General features: G+C 49.1%; 1 protein-coding gene across 5 annotated transcripts in view; it reads left to right on the top strand.

The window, feature by feature from the left end:
* LOC119789980 (caskin-2-like) overlaps positions 1 to 17,770 on the top strand; it is a 43,037-nt gene that overhangs the window by 8,990 nt on the left and 16,277 nt on the right. For all 5 annotated transcript variants that reach the window (XM_038295258.1, XM_038295257.1, XM_038295255.1 and 2 more), the window contains exons 3-9: positions 5,478 to 5,529; positions 8,687 to 8,784; positions 10,211 to 10,356; positions 10,432 to 10,527; positions 11,492 to 11,622; positions 14,171 to 14,279; positions 15,910 to 16,018. In XM_038295258.1, coding sequence (XP_038151186.1) covers positions 5,478 to 5,529; positions 8,687 to 8,784; positions 10,211 to 10,356; positions 10,432 to 10,527; positions 11,492 to 11,622; positions 14,171 to 14,279; positions 15,910 to 16,018 — 741 coding nt within the window. The remainder of the gene's footprint in view (positions 1 to 5,477; positions 5,530 to 8,686; positions 8,785 to 10,210; positions 10,357 to 10,431; positions 10,528 to 11,491; positions 11,623 to 14,170; positions 14,280 to 15,909; positions 16,019 to 17,770) is intronic.

Here is a 17,770-nt window from a genome sequence, read left to right as displayed (position 1 = left end):
GATTAGGTGGACATGGTAGATCAGGTGGACATGGTGGACATGATGGACATGGTGGATTAGGTGGACATGGTAGATCAGGTGGACATGGTGGACATGATGGACATGGTGGATCAGGTGGACATGGTGGATTAGGTGGACATGATGGACATGGTGGATTAGGTGGACATTATGGACATGGTGGATTAGGTGGACATGATGGACATGGTGGATTAGGTGGACATGGTGGATTAGGTGGACATGATGGACATAATGGATTAGGTGGACATGATGGACATGGTGGATTAGGTGGACATGATGGACATGGTGGATCAGGTGGACATGGTGGACATGATGGACATGGTGAATCAGGTGGACATGTTGGAGCAGGTGGACATGGTGGATTAGTTGGACATAATGGACATGGTGGATTAGGTGGACATGATGGACATGTTGGACATGGTGGACATGGTGGATCGGGTGGACATGGTGGACATGGTGGATCGGGTGGACATGGTGGACATGTTGGATCGGGTGGACATGGTGGATTAGGTGGACATGTTGGACATGTTGGACATGATGGATTAGGTGGACGTGGTGGATCAGGTGGACATGGTGGATTAGGTGGACATGTTGGACATGGTAGACATGATGGATCAGGTGGACATGGTGGATCAGGTGGACATGGTGGACATGTTGGATCGGGTGGACATGGTGGACATGGTTGACATGATGGACATGTTGGACATGGTGGACATGTTAGACGTGGTGGACATGGTGGACATGATGGACATGGTGGGCATGGTGGACATGATGGACATGATGGACATGTTGGACATGGTGGGCATGGTGGACATGATGGACATGTTGGACATGGTGGATTAGGTGGACACTATGGTCCCCTTCATAGACTGCTTCCGTCACAGCTCTGTGTTGAAGGCTGATCCGATCCTTTAAATGATGAAAGGATCAGGAGGATCGCTGCTGGTCCACATTTCCCATGATTCATTGCAGCTCAGCAGCAGTGGACGTCTGCGGTGAATAAAATGTCTCTGGGGACTAAAAGATGTCTTTGGGTCCCAGTAAGTGAATGAGGTGAGAGCAGAGGTTGGTTCATCTCTGATATCTGCTGATGAAGGCTGCTGGTGTTCCTCTGCAGCAGCCTTCAGTGGGCGGAGCTTAAACGCTGACCTGATTACAGACTTTGATCTGCTGCTCCATGAATCTTTGCTGAAGAAAAGATCATTTATTGAATGTTTCTGGAGGAACAATTTTAATGATCTCTGGTGCTCGTCTTCTCACGGCGGCAGCTGCAGATCCTCCAGGATTAAAGAAACGGAATCAGAACAAAACCTCAGAACTACGGAGTTTATTTTAAATCGTTTTTCTTCCTGTCGGACGATGGCTTTGATTTATCGCTCTGAGACAATAAGAATTTAATATTTTTCCTTTAATAAAGAACAATCATATCAGGATGAATAGAAAAATAGAATCTTCAGATTTCAGAGGTCTGTGCTTCCGGTCACGGTTGCTAGGCAACCAGCATTATGCCTGGGCCTCCTGCTGGAGACCCGGTCCACTCCCATGTTTGGGTCCACCATGCAGGGAGCCGGGTTGATGTGGGCTGTAGAACCGGGCCAGGGTGACGGGTTCTGTAGAGAAGAGAAGCTCAGCTGAGTTCTGACCCGACCCAGTTTCCCTCCTGTTATCCAGACCTTCCTGGACTCCTTTGGATCTGGATCAGTGGTTCTGGGCCTCAGAACAGAACCAGTAGAGTTCTGAAGGCTCTGATCCAAGAAGCTGAACTGTTCTGGACCGTCTGGGAGAACATGAAGTCCAGATGTACTGATCCAGATCCGTCCAGCTGGGCGGTTCCTGTCAGGAAGTGGGTTCCAGGATGTTGGAGCAGCAGGGCGTGGGTCTGTAACCTGACCGTGACCCGGTGCCGCTGTGCTCCTTCCTCCCAGTACAATGCTTCCTCAGAACCAGTGGGTGGGTGGGGGTGTTTGGCTCCGGCCCGTCTCAGAGGGAAGCGGCGCGCCCAGAGACTCACAGAACCAGAACATTCTGAGCTGGAATATAAATCCGGTTCTGCTCCACCAATCCTTCAGCCTGAAGTTTCACTCCACAGTGGGCTCCATCAGAACTTTAACCGGGTCACAGAAAGCTGGACCTTCCCTGACCCAGTTTCCAGAAAGTCCAGCTTAGATGAAGGTTCTGACCCGGTGCAACAATCAGAACCAACAACAGTTCCCGCTGAAACCAACAGCAGCCCCACTCTTTGCATCTCTAGCCCCGCCCACTTCCTGCTGGTCACCCAATGAGGTCCTTCCTCACAGGGGCAGATTTAGGAAATTTAGGGCCCTTGGCAAATACAGGCTGGGGGCTCCATGCCATTGGGTTCATCAATATCGTGTGAAAATATATATTAGAAACCCTGAACAGTCTGCTTCACTTCAGCTCGGTAAAGCTAACTTTGGCTGTTAGCTTTAGCTGTCTTTAGTTATTAGCTCAGAGGGGTTTCAGACCAACTTTAGCATTTAACTAAGAGGATTTCCAGGCTAACTTTAACAGTTAGCTTGGAGGTGTTTCAGGCTAACGCTTGCAGTTAGCTTGGAGGTATTACAGGCTAACTTAAGCCTTTAGCTGGAGGTATTCCAGGCTAACTCTTTATGTTAGCTTGGAGGTTTTTCCAGGCTAACTCTTTATGTTAGCTTGGAGGTTTTTCCAGGCTAACTTTAGCCCTTAGCTGGTAGATATTACAGGCTAACTTAAGCTATTAGCTGGAGGTATTCCAGGCTAACTCTATATGTTAGCTTGGAGGTTTTTCCAGGCTAACTTTAGCCTTTAGCTGGTAGATATTACAGGCTAACTTAAGCTATTAGCTGGAGGTATTCCAGGCTAACTCTATATGTTAGCTTTGAGGTTTTTCCAGGCTAACTGTAGCCTTTAGCTGGTAAATATTACAGGCTAACTTAAGCCATTAGCTGGAGGTATTCCAGGCTAACTCTATATGTTAGCTTGGAGGTTTTTTCCAGGCTAACTTTAGCCTTTAGCTTGGATATATTCCAGGCTAACTTTAGCCCTTAGCTGGTAGATATTACAGGCTAACTTAAGCTATTAGCTGGAGGTATTCCAGGCTAACTCTATATGTTAGCTTGGAGGTTTTTCCAGGCTAACTTTAGCCTTTAGCTGGTAGATATTACAGGCTAACTTAAGCCATTAGCTGGAGGTATTCCAGGCTAACTCTATATGTTAGCTTGGAGGTTTTTTCCAGGCTAACTTTAGCCTTTAGCTTGGAGATATTCCAGGCTAACGTTAGCCATTAGCTGAAGGTATTCCAGGCTTACTTTAGCAGTTAGCTCTGAGCTGTTTCAGGCTAGCTTTAGCCTTTAACCCTGACCCCAGAACTGAGGGGTTTCCTCCTAGCCGGCTAGCTCTGATTTGTACTAAACAGAGAAAGGAATCAATCAGTAACTGATGGAGATTCGATTCATTTCATTCACTCAAATATGTCATTATTTGAACACGTTCATTTGACCCAAAACAAGTAGAGGATGGAGACAAGGAGCTCATTTCTAAGCCACGCCCCCTTGATTTAGTTTTGTTCTGATAAATTCATTTTTTAATAATTTTTATATTTTTTAATTTTCCTTTTTTTAATCAGTCAATATGATTAGATGATTTACATTTAAAAGCTAACAGTATTGATCAGATCATGTTATTAAGCTGCTAACATTAAGAGTAAAACAGACCAGAGATTAATGAATCCTGCTTCAATGATCAGAACCTTTCAGGTTAGATCTGCGGCTCGGGTCGGTTTAGAGCGGCTCAGTGTGATCCCAGTCTAGAAGGTCCCAGGTCTGAGCCGCTCTAGAAGGTCCCAGGTCTGAGCCGCTCTAGAAGGTCCCAGGTCTGAGCCGCTCTAGAAGGTCCAGGGTCTGAGCCGCTCTAGAAGGTCCCAGCTCTGAGCCGCTCTTGAAGGTCCCAGGTCTGAGCCGCTCTTGAAGGTCCCAGGTCTGAGCCGCTCTAGAAGGTCCCAGAAGCTCTAGAAGGTCACAGGTCTGAGCCGCTCTAGAAGGTCCCAGGTCTGAGCCGCTCTAGAAGGTCCCAGGTCTGAGCCGCTCTAGAAGGTCCCAGGACTGAGCCGCTCTATAAGGTCCCAGGTCTGTGCCGCTGTAGAAGGTCCCAGGACTGAGCCGCTCTATAAGGTCCCAGGTCTGCGCCGCTCTAGAAGGTCCCAGGTCTGAGCCGCTCTAGAAGGTCCCAGGTCTGAGCGGCTCTAGAAGGTCCCAGGTCTGCGCCGCTCTAGAAGGTCACAGGTCTGAGCCGCTCTAGAAGGTCCCAGGTCTGCGCCGCTCTAGAAGGTCCCAGGTCTGTGGCGCTCTAGAAGGTCCCAGGTCTGAGCCGCTCTAGAAGGTCCCAGGTCTGAGCGGCTCTAGAAGGTCCCAGGTCTGCGCCGCTCTAGAAGGTCACAGGTCTGAGCCGCTCTAGAAGGTCCCAGGTCTGCGCCGCTCTAGAAGGTCCCAGGTCTGCGCCGCTCTGACGGGTTTATTCTGTCCTTCAGAGCGGGAGCGGCCCAGATGGAGGGGAAGTTGATGTGATTGGAGCGCAGCCAGAACCCTGGAAAAGAAAACCCCAGATTGAAAGCAGAGCTGGGTCTGCAGGCCCGTTCAGCGCTTTGTCTCCGGTCCAGAGAGAAACAAAAAAGTTCTGCAGACCTGTAATCAGAGCCTTCTAATTTTAGGCTGCAGACTTTTTACTACAGATTCTGTTTCAGCCCAAACGGGCCTGCTGCAGAACCGCCCCGTGCTTGCGGTGCATTCTTGTGGCTGCAGGATGTGGAGCGTTCAGCTGGAGGAGCCTGCAGCAGAAATAACTCTGAGGAAAAGTTCTGGAGAATGGTGGCTCCAGGTCACCTGGTTCTGGTTCTGAACCCATAAAGAGTTTTCTAGGTGATCCATGCAGGAGGTCCGGTTTGCTCCCTGCCTGGGATCTCAGCATGTTCCTGGATCAGGAAGATAACCTAGTCTGTTCTCCATCATCCCCATGCTATGATCCAAAAGCTCCGCCTTCCTCCACCTTCCTCCAGCTCTGTGGTTTCCTCCCAGGTCAGGCTGCTGAGAAGCTTCAGATGTTCTGACCTGCTGGAGGAGCTTCATGACCTCTGACCCTCTGAATCAGAACCGTTCTGATAAACTCCTTCAGCTGCTTAATTCTTCTTCAGATCAGTTAAAGCTGTTTCCTTTGAATTACCAGCTGGCTGCCAGGTCCTACAATGCTAATGCTAAGCTATTAGCATTAGCATTACTCTCACCAACCATCTGCTGGACGGCCTTCTACTGGTTCTCCAGTTGAGAGAGCATAAAGAAAAAGTTTCCACATCATGAAATCAAATAAAGCTTAATATACTCTATGGTTCTCTGGATGAATGATTATTCAGTTAGAGGCGGGACGGTTAGTGGTTCTCTCTGAAGCCGACGATCTGCTGTGTTTTCCAGAGCTGCTGGGTTCCACCAAGAGGCTGAACATCAACTACCAGGACTCTGATGGGTGAGAGAAGAACCTTTGCTTTAACATATATTTTCCTCTTTTTGTTGGTAGATTGTTTCCTTTCTCTGCTAAAAAAAACTTCATTAAAATTCATCAGTTTGAAATAAAAAAATGAAGAAAAAATGTTTGAAAACCTGGAACTTTAGCTGAATATAAATAAATATAAAGTAGTTTCATTCTAAATATTAGACATTAGTTGGAAAAATATTAAGATAATTTTCTGAAGCTGATCAGATCATCAGTTGATCATCATTCAGGTCCGTCTCCGTTCAGAGCTTCTGGTTCATAAACTGGAAAAATCATCCAGAAATAAGTAAACATTTCTTCAATTAAGTTTATTTCCCTTTTACTCTTAAAATAAGATATTTAGATAAGATGCAGTTGAAATAAATAAATCTTGTTCCGTTGGCAGAATGTCTGTTTTATCTCCTCAAGAAAAAATGACCAGATTTGGATTTTTTTCCAGTTGGTTCTGAAGTTCTTTTCCTCGGAGGCAGAAGGAGGAACCGGGTCCATTAGGGCCTTTGTTGGTCGGTCAGAGGGATGGGAGGGGTGAGGTCAGAGGTCAGAGGTCAGTGTTTACTGTCCTGACTGCTGAGGGGCGGAGCCATCAGAACCAGCCTGTGGCGTTCAGATGGAGCTCTTCATGCTTAGGAGCTCATTGGTCGAGTCGTCCGGTTCTGCAGAGGTTCTGGTCGGGTTCCCATCATGCATTGCGGTTCGGCCCATTCTGGCTCCGCCCCCCAGAACCCTGCTATGCCTCCCTGGTGGTTCCACCGTCCATCCAGGCTCGCTGCCTTCAGATCAGCTGGGGGTTGTCATGGCGACGGTATGTCCCGTCTCTCCTCCCTGCGAGACAGAGGACCTTCTCCTGGCTCCATGTTTGGACTGGTTTCCATGGAGCCCAGCTGGAACGGTGCTGGGAGCTGTGGGAAGTTCCTGTTCCAGAACCTGCATGTTCCTTCAGAATCGCCTCCAGGAACCCAGACTGGACGAGTTCTGGACCAGAAGAATGAAAGGAAAAAATGCTGATGAGTTTGGAACCCGGTCCGTCGGTACCGAGTGATAAATGGAGGTTCCCAGAACCATCCATCAGGCCCGGTTGAGCTGTGGGATGATGAAGCCCGGCCCCCTGCTGCTCCCGGCTGGTTGTAGATGTCGGCTTGGTCGGTAGAATCAGAACCGCTAAGGTCTGGACCATAGAACCGGATCTTAGAAGCAAAGTTACAGCAAAGCTTCTGGTTCTGGTTCCGCCCAGACGGTCCCGGCGCCTCAGTCCGCTCCTCCTCAGCTGTTTGGGCTCCAGCCTGACTCCTCTTCCTGACAGGAAGCCACTCAGGGTGGGACACTGAGGACGACGCGTGGGGGACACGTCCTGATGGGTTCTGTGGTTCTGACCTGTTCAGTTATCTAAACTGTTGGGGTTTTTTTCCCAGTGTTTTGCTCACTTTCTGATTTGATGCCAAACTTCTGCTAACCGATCATTTCTGACTCAGCTGAATCCAGGAAGCGTCGCTCTGATTTCTGCAGCCTGGAAGGAAAAGTTCAGTTTTCCTTAAAGCAGGAATCAGGCTGACTTTGAGCTGCAGCTCAGAAACAGAAAGCAAAGATTGAAGCGTTTCATCCTGACGCTGCTGAGCTCTTAGATTCAGACCTGAGGGGTGAAGCACAGCCTTAACTCCTCCCCCTTCTGATTCTGCAGTCAGAGGAAAGATTCCAGCTCTCTGATTGGTGGAGGCCAGAGCAGGAATGTGAGGAGGAGGAGGAGGGGCGCTGTGTGTCTGAGAGCTGCATGGAAAGCATTCCTGCCTGCACAGATGATGCCATGGGGGGGGGGGGCTTTTAAAGTTCTTTTCTGATGAAGCGAAGCGTCAGGCTCTGCGATGGTCAGAACCGTCCTGCTGGGTTAATGTTCCTCAGCCTCAGTCTGCTGCTGGCGGCTCGCTGACCTCCCGTGACCTCGGCTACCAGAACCTGAACCTCTGCTTCCATGGATGCGGCGCTCTCTGCTCGCCGTCCATTAGTGCTGCTGTTGCTGTCGGCGCTTCTGGAAACCAGGCTGAACATGAAAGAATGAATGAATGAAAGAAAGAAAGAAAGAAAGAAAGAAAGAAAGAAAGAAAGAAATAAATAAATCCATTAGTGGAGTTAAGAGAGATCGCCCCCCCCCCCCCCCCCCCCCCCCCCCCCCCCCCCCCCCCACCTACACACTTTGTTGATGCTGCTATTATAGGACACATGGGGGGGGGGGGCAGAAAGGCTGCATCTCTATCAGGATGTATGATAGATGAGTTGTAGTCCTGATCCATGTCCTGGTCCTGGTCATGTTTCTGGTTTTGGTCCTGGTTCTGATCCGTGTCCTGGTCCTGGTTCTGGTCCTGGTCATGTTTCTGGTCTTGGTCCTGGTTCTGGTCCTGGTCCTGTTTCTGGTCATGGGTAGGTTCTGGTTCTGGTTCTGATCCGTGTCCTGGTCCTGGTCCTGGTTCTGGTCATGGGTAGGTTCTGGTTCTGGTTCTGATCCGTGTCCTGGTCCTGGTTCTGATCCTGGTTCTGGTCCTGGTCCTGGTCATGGTCATGGTTCTGGTCCTGGTTCTGGTCCTGATCCGTGTCCTGGTCCTGGTTTTGGTCCTGGTCATGGTCCAGGTTCTGGTTCTGATCCGTGTCCTGGTCCTGGTTCCGGTTCTGGTTTTGGTTCTGGTCCTGGTTCCGGTTCTGGTTCTGGTTCTGGTCCACCCCTTCAGGTTCCTGCCTCCATCATCCTGGATCCAGAAGCTGCTCCGTCTGCTGAGAGCGAAGCTCTGATTCAGCTCAGGTCGCTCTACATTCCTAACATCTGCTATGGTCTAATCTGGATCAGGACCCCAAGATCCAGATCCTGGATCCCAGCCTCCTCTGCAGGGAGGCTGGGATCTCCTTCAGAGAGAGGGTGAGGAGCTGGGTCATCAGGGAGAGCTGCTTCTCCTCCATCTTTATCTGACGCCTCCTGGACGTTTGGGTTTTTATGCTTTAGAACATTTGGAGTTTGTGAAGAACCTGATTGTGATGATCTGGTTTATAAAGTTCTGCAGAGCTTCAGGGACTCAGGAAAAGGTTTTAGTTCCTGGATGATGATCAGTCGATCTGATTGGGTGTCTCTGCTGTGAACTTTGACCCACAGCTTCTCAGCGCTGCATCACGCCGCCCTCACAGGAACCACGGAGCTGCTGGCGGCGCTGCTGGAGGCCGGCGCCACCGTGGACATCAAAGACACCAACGGTGAGACCCGGAATGTTCTGACTGCATGAAGCTCACTTAGAGCCCAAAGTTCTGGACAGGGCTGGTTTGAGCTGGACCTCAGGACCAGCAGAAGGACCAGCAGGACCAGTAGCGTCTGTGGGTGAGTCTGCTGCTGGTCCTGATGGTCCTGCTGATCCTGATGGTCCTGATGGTCCTGCTGGTCCTGCTGCTGGTCCTGATGGTCCTGCTGGTCCTGATGGTCCTGATGGTCCTGCTGATCCTGATGGTCCTGATGGTCCTGCTGGTCCTGATGGTCCTGCTGGTCCTGCTGCTGGTCCTGATGGTCCTGCTGCTGGTCCTGATGGTCCTGCTGGTCCTGTTGGTCCTGCTGCTGGTCCTGATGGTCCTGCTGGTCCTGATGGTCCTGATGGTCCTGCTGCTGGTCCTGATGGTCCTGCTGATCCTGATGGTCCTGATGGTCCTGCTGGTCCTGCTGGTCCTGATGGTCCTGCTGGTCCTGCTGCTGGTCCTGATGGTCCTGCTGCTGGTCCTGATGGTCCTGCTGCTGGTCCTGATGGTCCTGCTGGTCCTGTTGGTCCTGCTGCTGGTCCTGATGGTCCTGCTGGTCCTGATGGTCCTGATGGTCCTGCTGATCTTGATGGTCCTGCTGATCCTGCTGGTCCTGCTGCTGGTCCTGATGGTCCTGCTGGTCCTGCTGCTGGTCCTGATGGTCCTGCTGCTGGTCCTGATGGTCCTGCTGCTGGTCCTGATGGTCCTGCTGGTCTTGTTGGTCCTGCTGCTGGTCCTGATGGTCCTGCCGGTCCTGCTGATGGTCCTGCTGGTCCTGCTGGTCCTGTTGGTCCTGCTGCTGGTCCTGCTGCTGGTCCTGATGGTCCTGCTGGTCCTGCTGCTGGTCCTGCTGGTCCTGCTGGTCCTGCTGCTGGTCCTGCTGCTGGTCCTGATGGTCCTGCTGGTCCTGCTGCTGGTCCTGCTGGTTCTGTTGGTCCTGCTGCTGGTCCTCCTGGTGCTGCTGCTGGTCCTGCTGCTGGTCCTGCTGGTCCTGTTGGTCCTGCTGCTGGTCCTGCTGCTGGTCCTCCTGGTGCTGCTGCTGGTCCTGCTGCTGGTCCTGCTGGTACTGCTGCTGGTCCTGCTGGTCCTGCTGCTGGTCCTGCTGGTCCTGCTGGTCCTGCTGCTGGTCCTGCTGGTCCTGCTGCTGGTCCTGCTGCTGGTCCTGCTGGTCCTGCTGGTCCTGCTGCTGGTCCTGCTGGTCCTGCTGCTGGTCCTGCTGCTGGTCCTGCTGGTCCTGATGGTCCTGCTGCTGGTCCTGCTGCTGGTCCTGATGGTCCAGCTGGTCCTGCTGGTCCTGATGGTCCTAATCGTCCTGATGGTCCTGCTGGTCCTGATGGTCTTGCTGGTCCTGATGGTCCTGCTGGTCCTGATGGTCCTGCTGTCTCTGTCCTTGCAGGCATGCGGCCGCTGCACTACGCAGCCTGGCAGGGGAAGGCGGAGTCGGTTCTGGCGCTGCTGCGTTCTGGCGCGGCGGTGAACGGCGCCTCGGTGGACGGACACATCCCTCTGCACCTGGCCGCTCAGTACGGACACTACGAGGTGGTGAGTGGACCGGACCGCCGTGCTGATGTTGGTTCTGTTTCTGGTGGGTCAGCCTCTCTGTCTGTGTCGTTTCAGTCAGAGATGCTCCTGCAGCATCAGTCCAACCCATGTCTGGTCAACAGGACCAAGAAGACTCCTCTGGACCTGGCCTGCGAGTTCGGACGAGCCAAGGTGAGCGTGCCGAGTCCGACCCACCCTGCAGCAGGTTCTGGGCTTCCGGGTCGTGGTTCTGTAAGGAAGCCCAGCAGCTCTGAGGGGTTCTGGGAGAAGGTTCTTGGTTCCTCAGGTGCCTCCAGTGAAGTTTCCAGAACCTCTCAGCCTGAATCGGACCTGCAGCTGCAGCCATCAGCTGGAAGCAGGAACTTTTCTCCGTCCTCCATCTTTAAATTCTATTCAGTTTATTTCTATAGCTCCAATTCACATCATGTCATCTCAGGTCACTGTATAGATCCAGATCAACCAGATCATCCAGTCAGATTGATTCAAAGTTTTCTATCTAAGGAAAACCAGCTGATTGCATCGACTCATTGACTCTTCAGCAATCCCTCACACTAAGCATGCTTGTAGCAACAGTGGAGAGGAAAAACTCCCTTTGAACAGGAAGAAACCTCCAGCAGAACCAGGCTCAGTGTGAGCGGCCATCTGCTGAGGCCGACTGGGGTTCAAGGAGACAGAAGCAGACATAGAAAAAGAAGCATAGATACAAAAGGCAACTGTCAACCAGCTCCACAGGCGGCCCCGTCCAGGAAACACACAGCCAGGCAGACGAGCTCCGAGCCAGCTCCCATGTCAGAGGATGAAGAGAGCACATCCAGTTAGTCACAGTCAGAGAAACAGGACTACACTGGAAAACAGGCCAAGCTCCAACATCTAGAAACAAAGGTGTTGATGGCAGCAGCACAGCTGATATTTCTCTCCAGGATGGAGTCACAGCCAAACAGCTTTGAATTATTAAGGTTTTCCATCAGAACCTCGTCCAGTAGGTCTGGTCGGGTCGTGTCGTGTCGGGTTGGATCGGGTCAGTCCGTCCCTGAGCAGCATGGGGTCCCTCTGGGTTCTGTGTTTGACCCCCTGTGGTTTCCACCCTGTATCCGGGTCATGGGACCGGCTCTAACAGCAGACATGTCCTCCTCAGGTGGTCCAGCTGCTCCTGAGCAGCAACATGGTGGTGGCGCTGCTGGAGGACGAGCGGAAGGAGCCGACGGACTCGTCCTACACCACGCCGCTGCACCTGGCAGCGCGAAACGGACACAAAGACGTGATACGGTGAGCAGACCTCCAGATTAGACACTTTATGAGGGATTAAACCAGATCAGGCTGAAGGTCCTGCAGAGGAAGGTCCGGATCATTCTGATCCGTTTGTCCTGAAGGTCTCTGTCCTCAGGGTTGTCCTGCCGTCCCTCAGCTCTCCTGACAGACGGCTTTAGCTCCTCCCTCCACTTCCTCTGTAGTTTTTTTTTACAAGAAAAGGCAGGTATTATGATCCCGCTAATCCATCATTTCTATAAACAAAGCTCCTAAAATGGGAAGGTTTAGTTTCTTCTAGAATAACCCATAAACATTTTATAGTGCAGAAAACCAGAAAAAGGTTTTAAAAAAAGAAGTTTGGAGCTCAGATGTAAAATAATCTCATCCTCTCCTCCTGATCTCTGCTTGTCCCGACATCTTTTACCAGTTAGATGCTGTTTTTCCCCGTTTTCTTTACTATTTAGGCTTATTAGTTAAACTTGGATCCAGGCCTAAACTAGTGGGTCAGTGTAGATGAAAAAAAGCCAGGGCTGAAAATCGCTCCCAGTCCGACTCTGGATCCGGGTCAATTAGAACAGCAGCGTACTGATGACATCACCACATTCAAAGCTCATCTGGCAGTTAACGTCCTGTTATTAATGGTCTCTAGCTAATAATCGATTCTGACTTTTTTCATTTATTCGGGTATTAATGATAAACACAAATCAAACTTGGTCCCAGTGGAATTTCCCATTAGGAACCTACTAGCACTAAGTTGCTAACTGGTTAGCAAGATGCTTCCAACAAACCGGCCACAACCAGACATGCTTGTGAACCTTCCGCCACAACAATCCCGCCCCCTTGATAATCGACCAATCACATTCACTTTCTTCACTCCTGTAAAGTCGGCCCCCTCCCTCCTGCCATCTTCCAGCAGTGACGTCACGGTGCGGTAAGCCTAGCGCATTTCTCCCCGCTTTCCAAGCTAAATCAATGGGAACTACTAGACACATCTGCAATTAACAACAATTATTGAAGATTTCCAGAGGACTTCACCATTGAAATTCACCAGAGCTATAGTGAAACTGACAATGCCCACGTGCATGGCAGCTGGATGCTGCTCAGCATATCCATCTGGAAACCTTCCGCTGAAGTAATTTAGGTAAGGGGTGAAAAATACTGGTTAGCTGATTGGCCTATGTTGGTGATAGACGGGCCAAATAAACCAATCAGATCAACGAAGCATATGACGTACTAACAGAGCGACGACGAAGAGGAGCCAATTGATAGATCAAACTCTTGCCGAAACCAGTCGGGAGAAGAGCAAAAACATCTTTTCCTCTGAGAAAAGCCTCCAGAGCAGTGTTTTGCTCTTCTTTCTGTGAAGAAATACTCTGTAATTCCGATAAAACTTGCTCAATAGCCACGCTAACGCTAGTTTCATCGGCTGAAGCCGCCATGTTCTTTAGACTGAACTGTGGCGCTTCTTGTTGCGTCACACCTCAACCCGCCTCAAAGCCAACGCTGATCGGACGTTCGTTTGGTGAACGGCTCCAAATTTTCTTTAACGGAGAGTCTCCAGACTGATCTGCGAGTGAAACCTTGAAAGCTCGTGAGATCAGGATGGTCTCACGAGGCTAGCGAACCTGGACTTCCTGTCCTGATCTCTAACTGCACTAACCTTTAAAGCAGCGCAGCAGTGAATTCAGGCTCTGCTGTGTGACGGATCAAACACCAATATTGGTTAATTCATTTGTTTTGCTGGTTTCTGATGGAAAGAAAATATGTTCAATCTAGAACAAAAATATCTAGAGTCTGGGAAATGAGTGAAGTTCTACAGAGAGAATCTCTGTTTTCTGGACCATAAAATGATGGAACCTGTCAGGGTGTTTGCTGTTTCTCCAGCGGTCCTCCTGTCGGTGATGTGATCGTGTTTAGTTTCTCGCCGCCTCTGTTGGAGGAACAGTGTGAATAACATCCAGCAGCACAGAGGCATTTGGTTATCAGCGGGATATTTCAGCTGCTGGTTGGCGGCGTTGGGCTGCATGCAGAGGCTGCAGGTGGTTCTGGTTCAGCTCCCCCTCGCCGTGGACTCGTCTTCCTGCCTCAGACTCCCTGCAGGGATGTGAAATCGTCTCTGTGACCCAGTTTCAGTGTTTCCTCTGCCCTGTCAGGGGAAGCTCTCTGGGAGCCTCAGATGTGAAGATAACTGACAGCAGCTCTGAAGAACCAGAACAACAGAGACCCGCTGGATAGTTTCCATGTGACTGACGCAGTCCCTGCCGCTTCTAACGCATGCAGCTCTGGGAGTTTTAGGAGGAAATGAGGTCTGCGTAGAACCGCTGAATTAAAGACTACAGCGAACTACCTGCTTTAATTTGGCTTCATTGCTCTGGATGGATGAATGAAGCCCAGCTGAGGCTGTCAGGTAGCAGCGCCACCAGGTCTTCCTGGGTTCATCCACCATTGCTCTGATGTCAGGACTCTGGCTCTAAGAACACAAGCTGAGCTGGTCGGTTAGATGACGAGTTCTGATGGGTAAAATCTCAGGATCAAGGTGTAACCTGCAGCTTTCTGCTTGTTTCAGGCTGCTGCTGAAGGCCGGCATTGACATCAATAAGACCAGCAAGTCTGGAACAGCCCTGCATGAAGCGTCGCTGTATGGAAAAACCGAGGTGGTGCGGCTGCTGCTGGACGTGAGTCTGAGATCCACCCCCAATCATTCACCGCATGCAGCTTTACCTTTAACCCATAGAAAGGTGACATCAGGTGGGCTAATAGCAGGACTGCAACAGTTAGAGTCTTTAACGATCCCCCCTTTCAGAGGCATAGACAGGTATGGGGCATTGCAGGCTAACAAAGAAGCCAAACGACCCCCATTCCTAAGGGGGGACCCGTTCATCCGTTTCTATTTGCTTGTTTTCTAAACTAAAACCAGGCTTTGTTGGGCTGCTGGATAAAACCTGGAACTAAACGCTATTTCTGACATTTTGGATTGAAAAATCTTCCTGGATGGAAGAGAAACGTCTTCAAACTGGGAAACAAAGTCCAGAGGATTGTTTGAACTTTTTAAACCAGTTAGAGTCGGTAATAAAGATCAGGTGACTTTCAGGCTCTGATCTGAAATTATTTTCAGTGAATCAAAAGTCTCAGATGAAAAAATTATCAGAAAAGAAAAAGATCCAGTTCCAGATTACAGTCTGTTATATGAAGGGTGTATTCTAGATGAGACGTATTCTAGATGAGACGTATTCTAGATGAGACGTATTCTAGATGAGACGTATTCTAGATCAGACGTATTCTAGATCAGTTGTATTCTAGATCAGACGTATTCTAGATCAGTTGTATTCTAGATCAGTCGTATTCTAGATCAGACGTATTCTAGATCAGACGTATTCTAGATCAGACCACCTGTCCCTCTGGAGTCACTATATGACTCATTCTTAGTGTGACTGATGAATGTTGGGGTTTATTATCGCCTCTTCTCACTCATTCACAGCCTGAAATAAATCACTCGCTGATTTAATGAGTGAGGTAGCACTCTGTGTCCCGCTAGCTTGGCCAAACCTCAGTTAGTCTAGGCTAACTTTAGCCGTTAGCTTGGAAGACAGTAACTAAACTAATTCATAAAAGTGTTTTGATTCAAGATCGTGGATGGCCTCCCCACAGAATACAGTTTCCTAAAATCAACCTTTTCATTAGATCCTTTAGCTCCCCTGGGGTCATTTCCTTAGTTCCTGCAGCGCAGTTAGCTCAGTGCTAACGCTGCAGCTACGATTTATGGCTACTACATTGAAGCTGTTTCTGCTAATGTAGCCGATGGTATAAATTTGTTTTAGGTTGTGGAAAACATTCAGGTTAATGTTCAAATTCTAAAATATATATTAGCTTGTCTCCTTATCTAGAGGCTGAAATGGGGGCCTCGCTATTAGCTGGTGTTAGCCTAGCTTAGAAAATAACAAATATATCACTTTGAACAAAGTGTTGACATAATAAGGGATTATTTCAATTATAGTGTGTTTTAGTGATGTAGGAATTTAGTCTTTTAAAAGACAGAACTGACTTTATATCACCTAAAAACGACTCGGTGCTAGCAAGCTAACATCTAAGCAAGTATCTAAACCACTTTAACTTTATTATACTCTGTGATTGACATGACACAGCAGCACAAATTATTTTATTATTTTAGTTTTTCTTATAACAACAAAAGTGCAGCATGTCGATCATAGTCTGTCTGCCTGTTTTTAACATTAAGAGGAGAAAATAAGAAGCTAACTGAGAGTTAGCTTCTTATTTAGCAGGTTATGGTTGCGTTTCTCCGTCCAGGCTGGAGTAGACGTGAACATCAGGAACACCTACAACCAGACGGCGCTGGACATCGTCAACCAGTTCACCACGTCCCACGCCAGCAAGGACATCAAGCAGCTGCTGCGAGGTAACGGCTATGCTAACATGCTAGCAGCTAGCATGAATAAAGTGAGTCTGCGATCTAATCTGGGGACATTTCCAGCTAATAGATACAAATAAATAAATGTTATGAATATTAAACTAGGAGACGGAGACAGTTTTCATCTATTTTTACATATTTATTAATGTTTAAACAAAAACCAAGTGTGAAATCCAGGAATGCGCCTCTTCCATTTCCTAAGATAAATAATATTAATTAATCAATTGTTATTAATTAGAGCCATCTGATCATTCAGTCTCTGTCTTCCTCCCATGTGAGCAACAGTTCAGGCCAGTTTGTATCAAAGCAGTCTGTGGGAATTTCCCTCTTTTTCTATTCCATAAAACAAAAATGAAACTTTTATAGAAATGTACAAATTAAAAAACATATATTTCTTTTCTACATAATGATAGCTATAAAATAAAAGTCCTCCAGTTGTTTCTACTGCTTCCTGGTCAGCTGCAGAGCTTTGGGTCGCCTCCTGCAGCCTGGATTATAATCTGTGTCACTATTAAAAAAGTTACTTTAGATTTTTATATTCAGATTAAATTACATCTATTAAAACACATCTATAAATGTGAATTATTCTCCTGAGCAGCTTGAAGCAGACACACCAAATATACGTGTCTTATTTTATTACACGTAAAGATGAATGAAAAATAATCTCTCAGGGCATAAAAATAATCTGTCCTTTAAAAAAGTTATACTGAAACCTAACAGGAATATATTTTATTAATCCTAAACCTATTTTCAAGCTGTTATTATTGTCATAGGATGTAAATGTAAAGATTATATGATCCTATTTATCGGGGACTGTCCCTGGAATCGGGGCAGCTGGTCACCGTTAGCATGACGACGCGCCGCCCTGCAGAGAAACGCTCTAAATGTTCTGAAGGCTGCAGATCAACGGTCTCCGCTCAGGTTCTTGGCTTCTCTGTGGATCTCTGGACTCCTGGACCAGGTCCAGACTGATGGTGACCCATTGGGTTTGGAGCTGGTCCCAGTCTGGTGGCTCCTGTTTCTCCTCCTGCTGTTTAAGATCTACCGGTTCTCCTTCGGTGGAGGTAAGGAAGAAGGTCCTGATCCACCATCCACCCATCAGCTGCTCCTCCTGATGCCGTGTTTTCCAAATGGAACCAAACCCCATCTGGACCAGGATGTCTTTTCTTCTCCAGATCTTCCAGGAGGTTTCCCTCCAGCCTTGGAGTAAAGTCCATGTTGGACATCAGTGTTCTTCAGCAGACCTTCAGGTGGTTCTTCTTATTTTCCAGAGCTCCTCAACATGCCCAGCTGTTTCTAGGGCTGAGCAAGCTCTGCACCGGTGGAAGAGAACCTTCCTGAAAATGAGTCAGCTAACGCCACGACTGGAGGAATCTGGATCACAGCAGAACCGTTTGGACGTTCTGAAGGATCCTCAGAGAACCAGAAGCTGCTGTGGAACCTCTCAGCTGTTTCTGAGTGTCCTGCAGACGGGTCCAGAACCTGGTCTACTGGTTCTGCTGGGTCTGCTGGTTCTGCAGGCTGCGGTCGGTGGGTTGAGGGCCTGATCTGAGGCTCTGCCTGCTGCTCTGAGCAGCAGCAGCGTTAGAAGCTCCAGAGGGAACGCTCTGAGCTGCTAACGAGCGATTTCACACGTTCCTCCTTGCCGTGCACGCTCCGCCGCCACATGCTCTGGATCCATTATTGATGAGCCTGGTTAGCAGGAGGTTTTCCTGGGAGGGAGGAGTCAGGAGCTGATTG

This window comes from Cyprinodon tularosa, unplaced genomic scaffold (assembly GCF_016077235.1).
Source record: "Cyprinodon tularosa strain WSP-4 unplaced genomic scaffold, ASM1607723v1 ctg352, whole genome shotgun sequence".
Classification (NCBI taxonomy): domain Eukaryota; kingdom Metazoa; phylum Chordata; class Actinopteri; order Cyprinodontiformes; family Cyprinodontidae; genus Cyprinodon; species Cyprinodon tularosa.
This window is presented reverse-complemented; position numbering and strand designations above follow the sequence as displayed.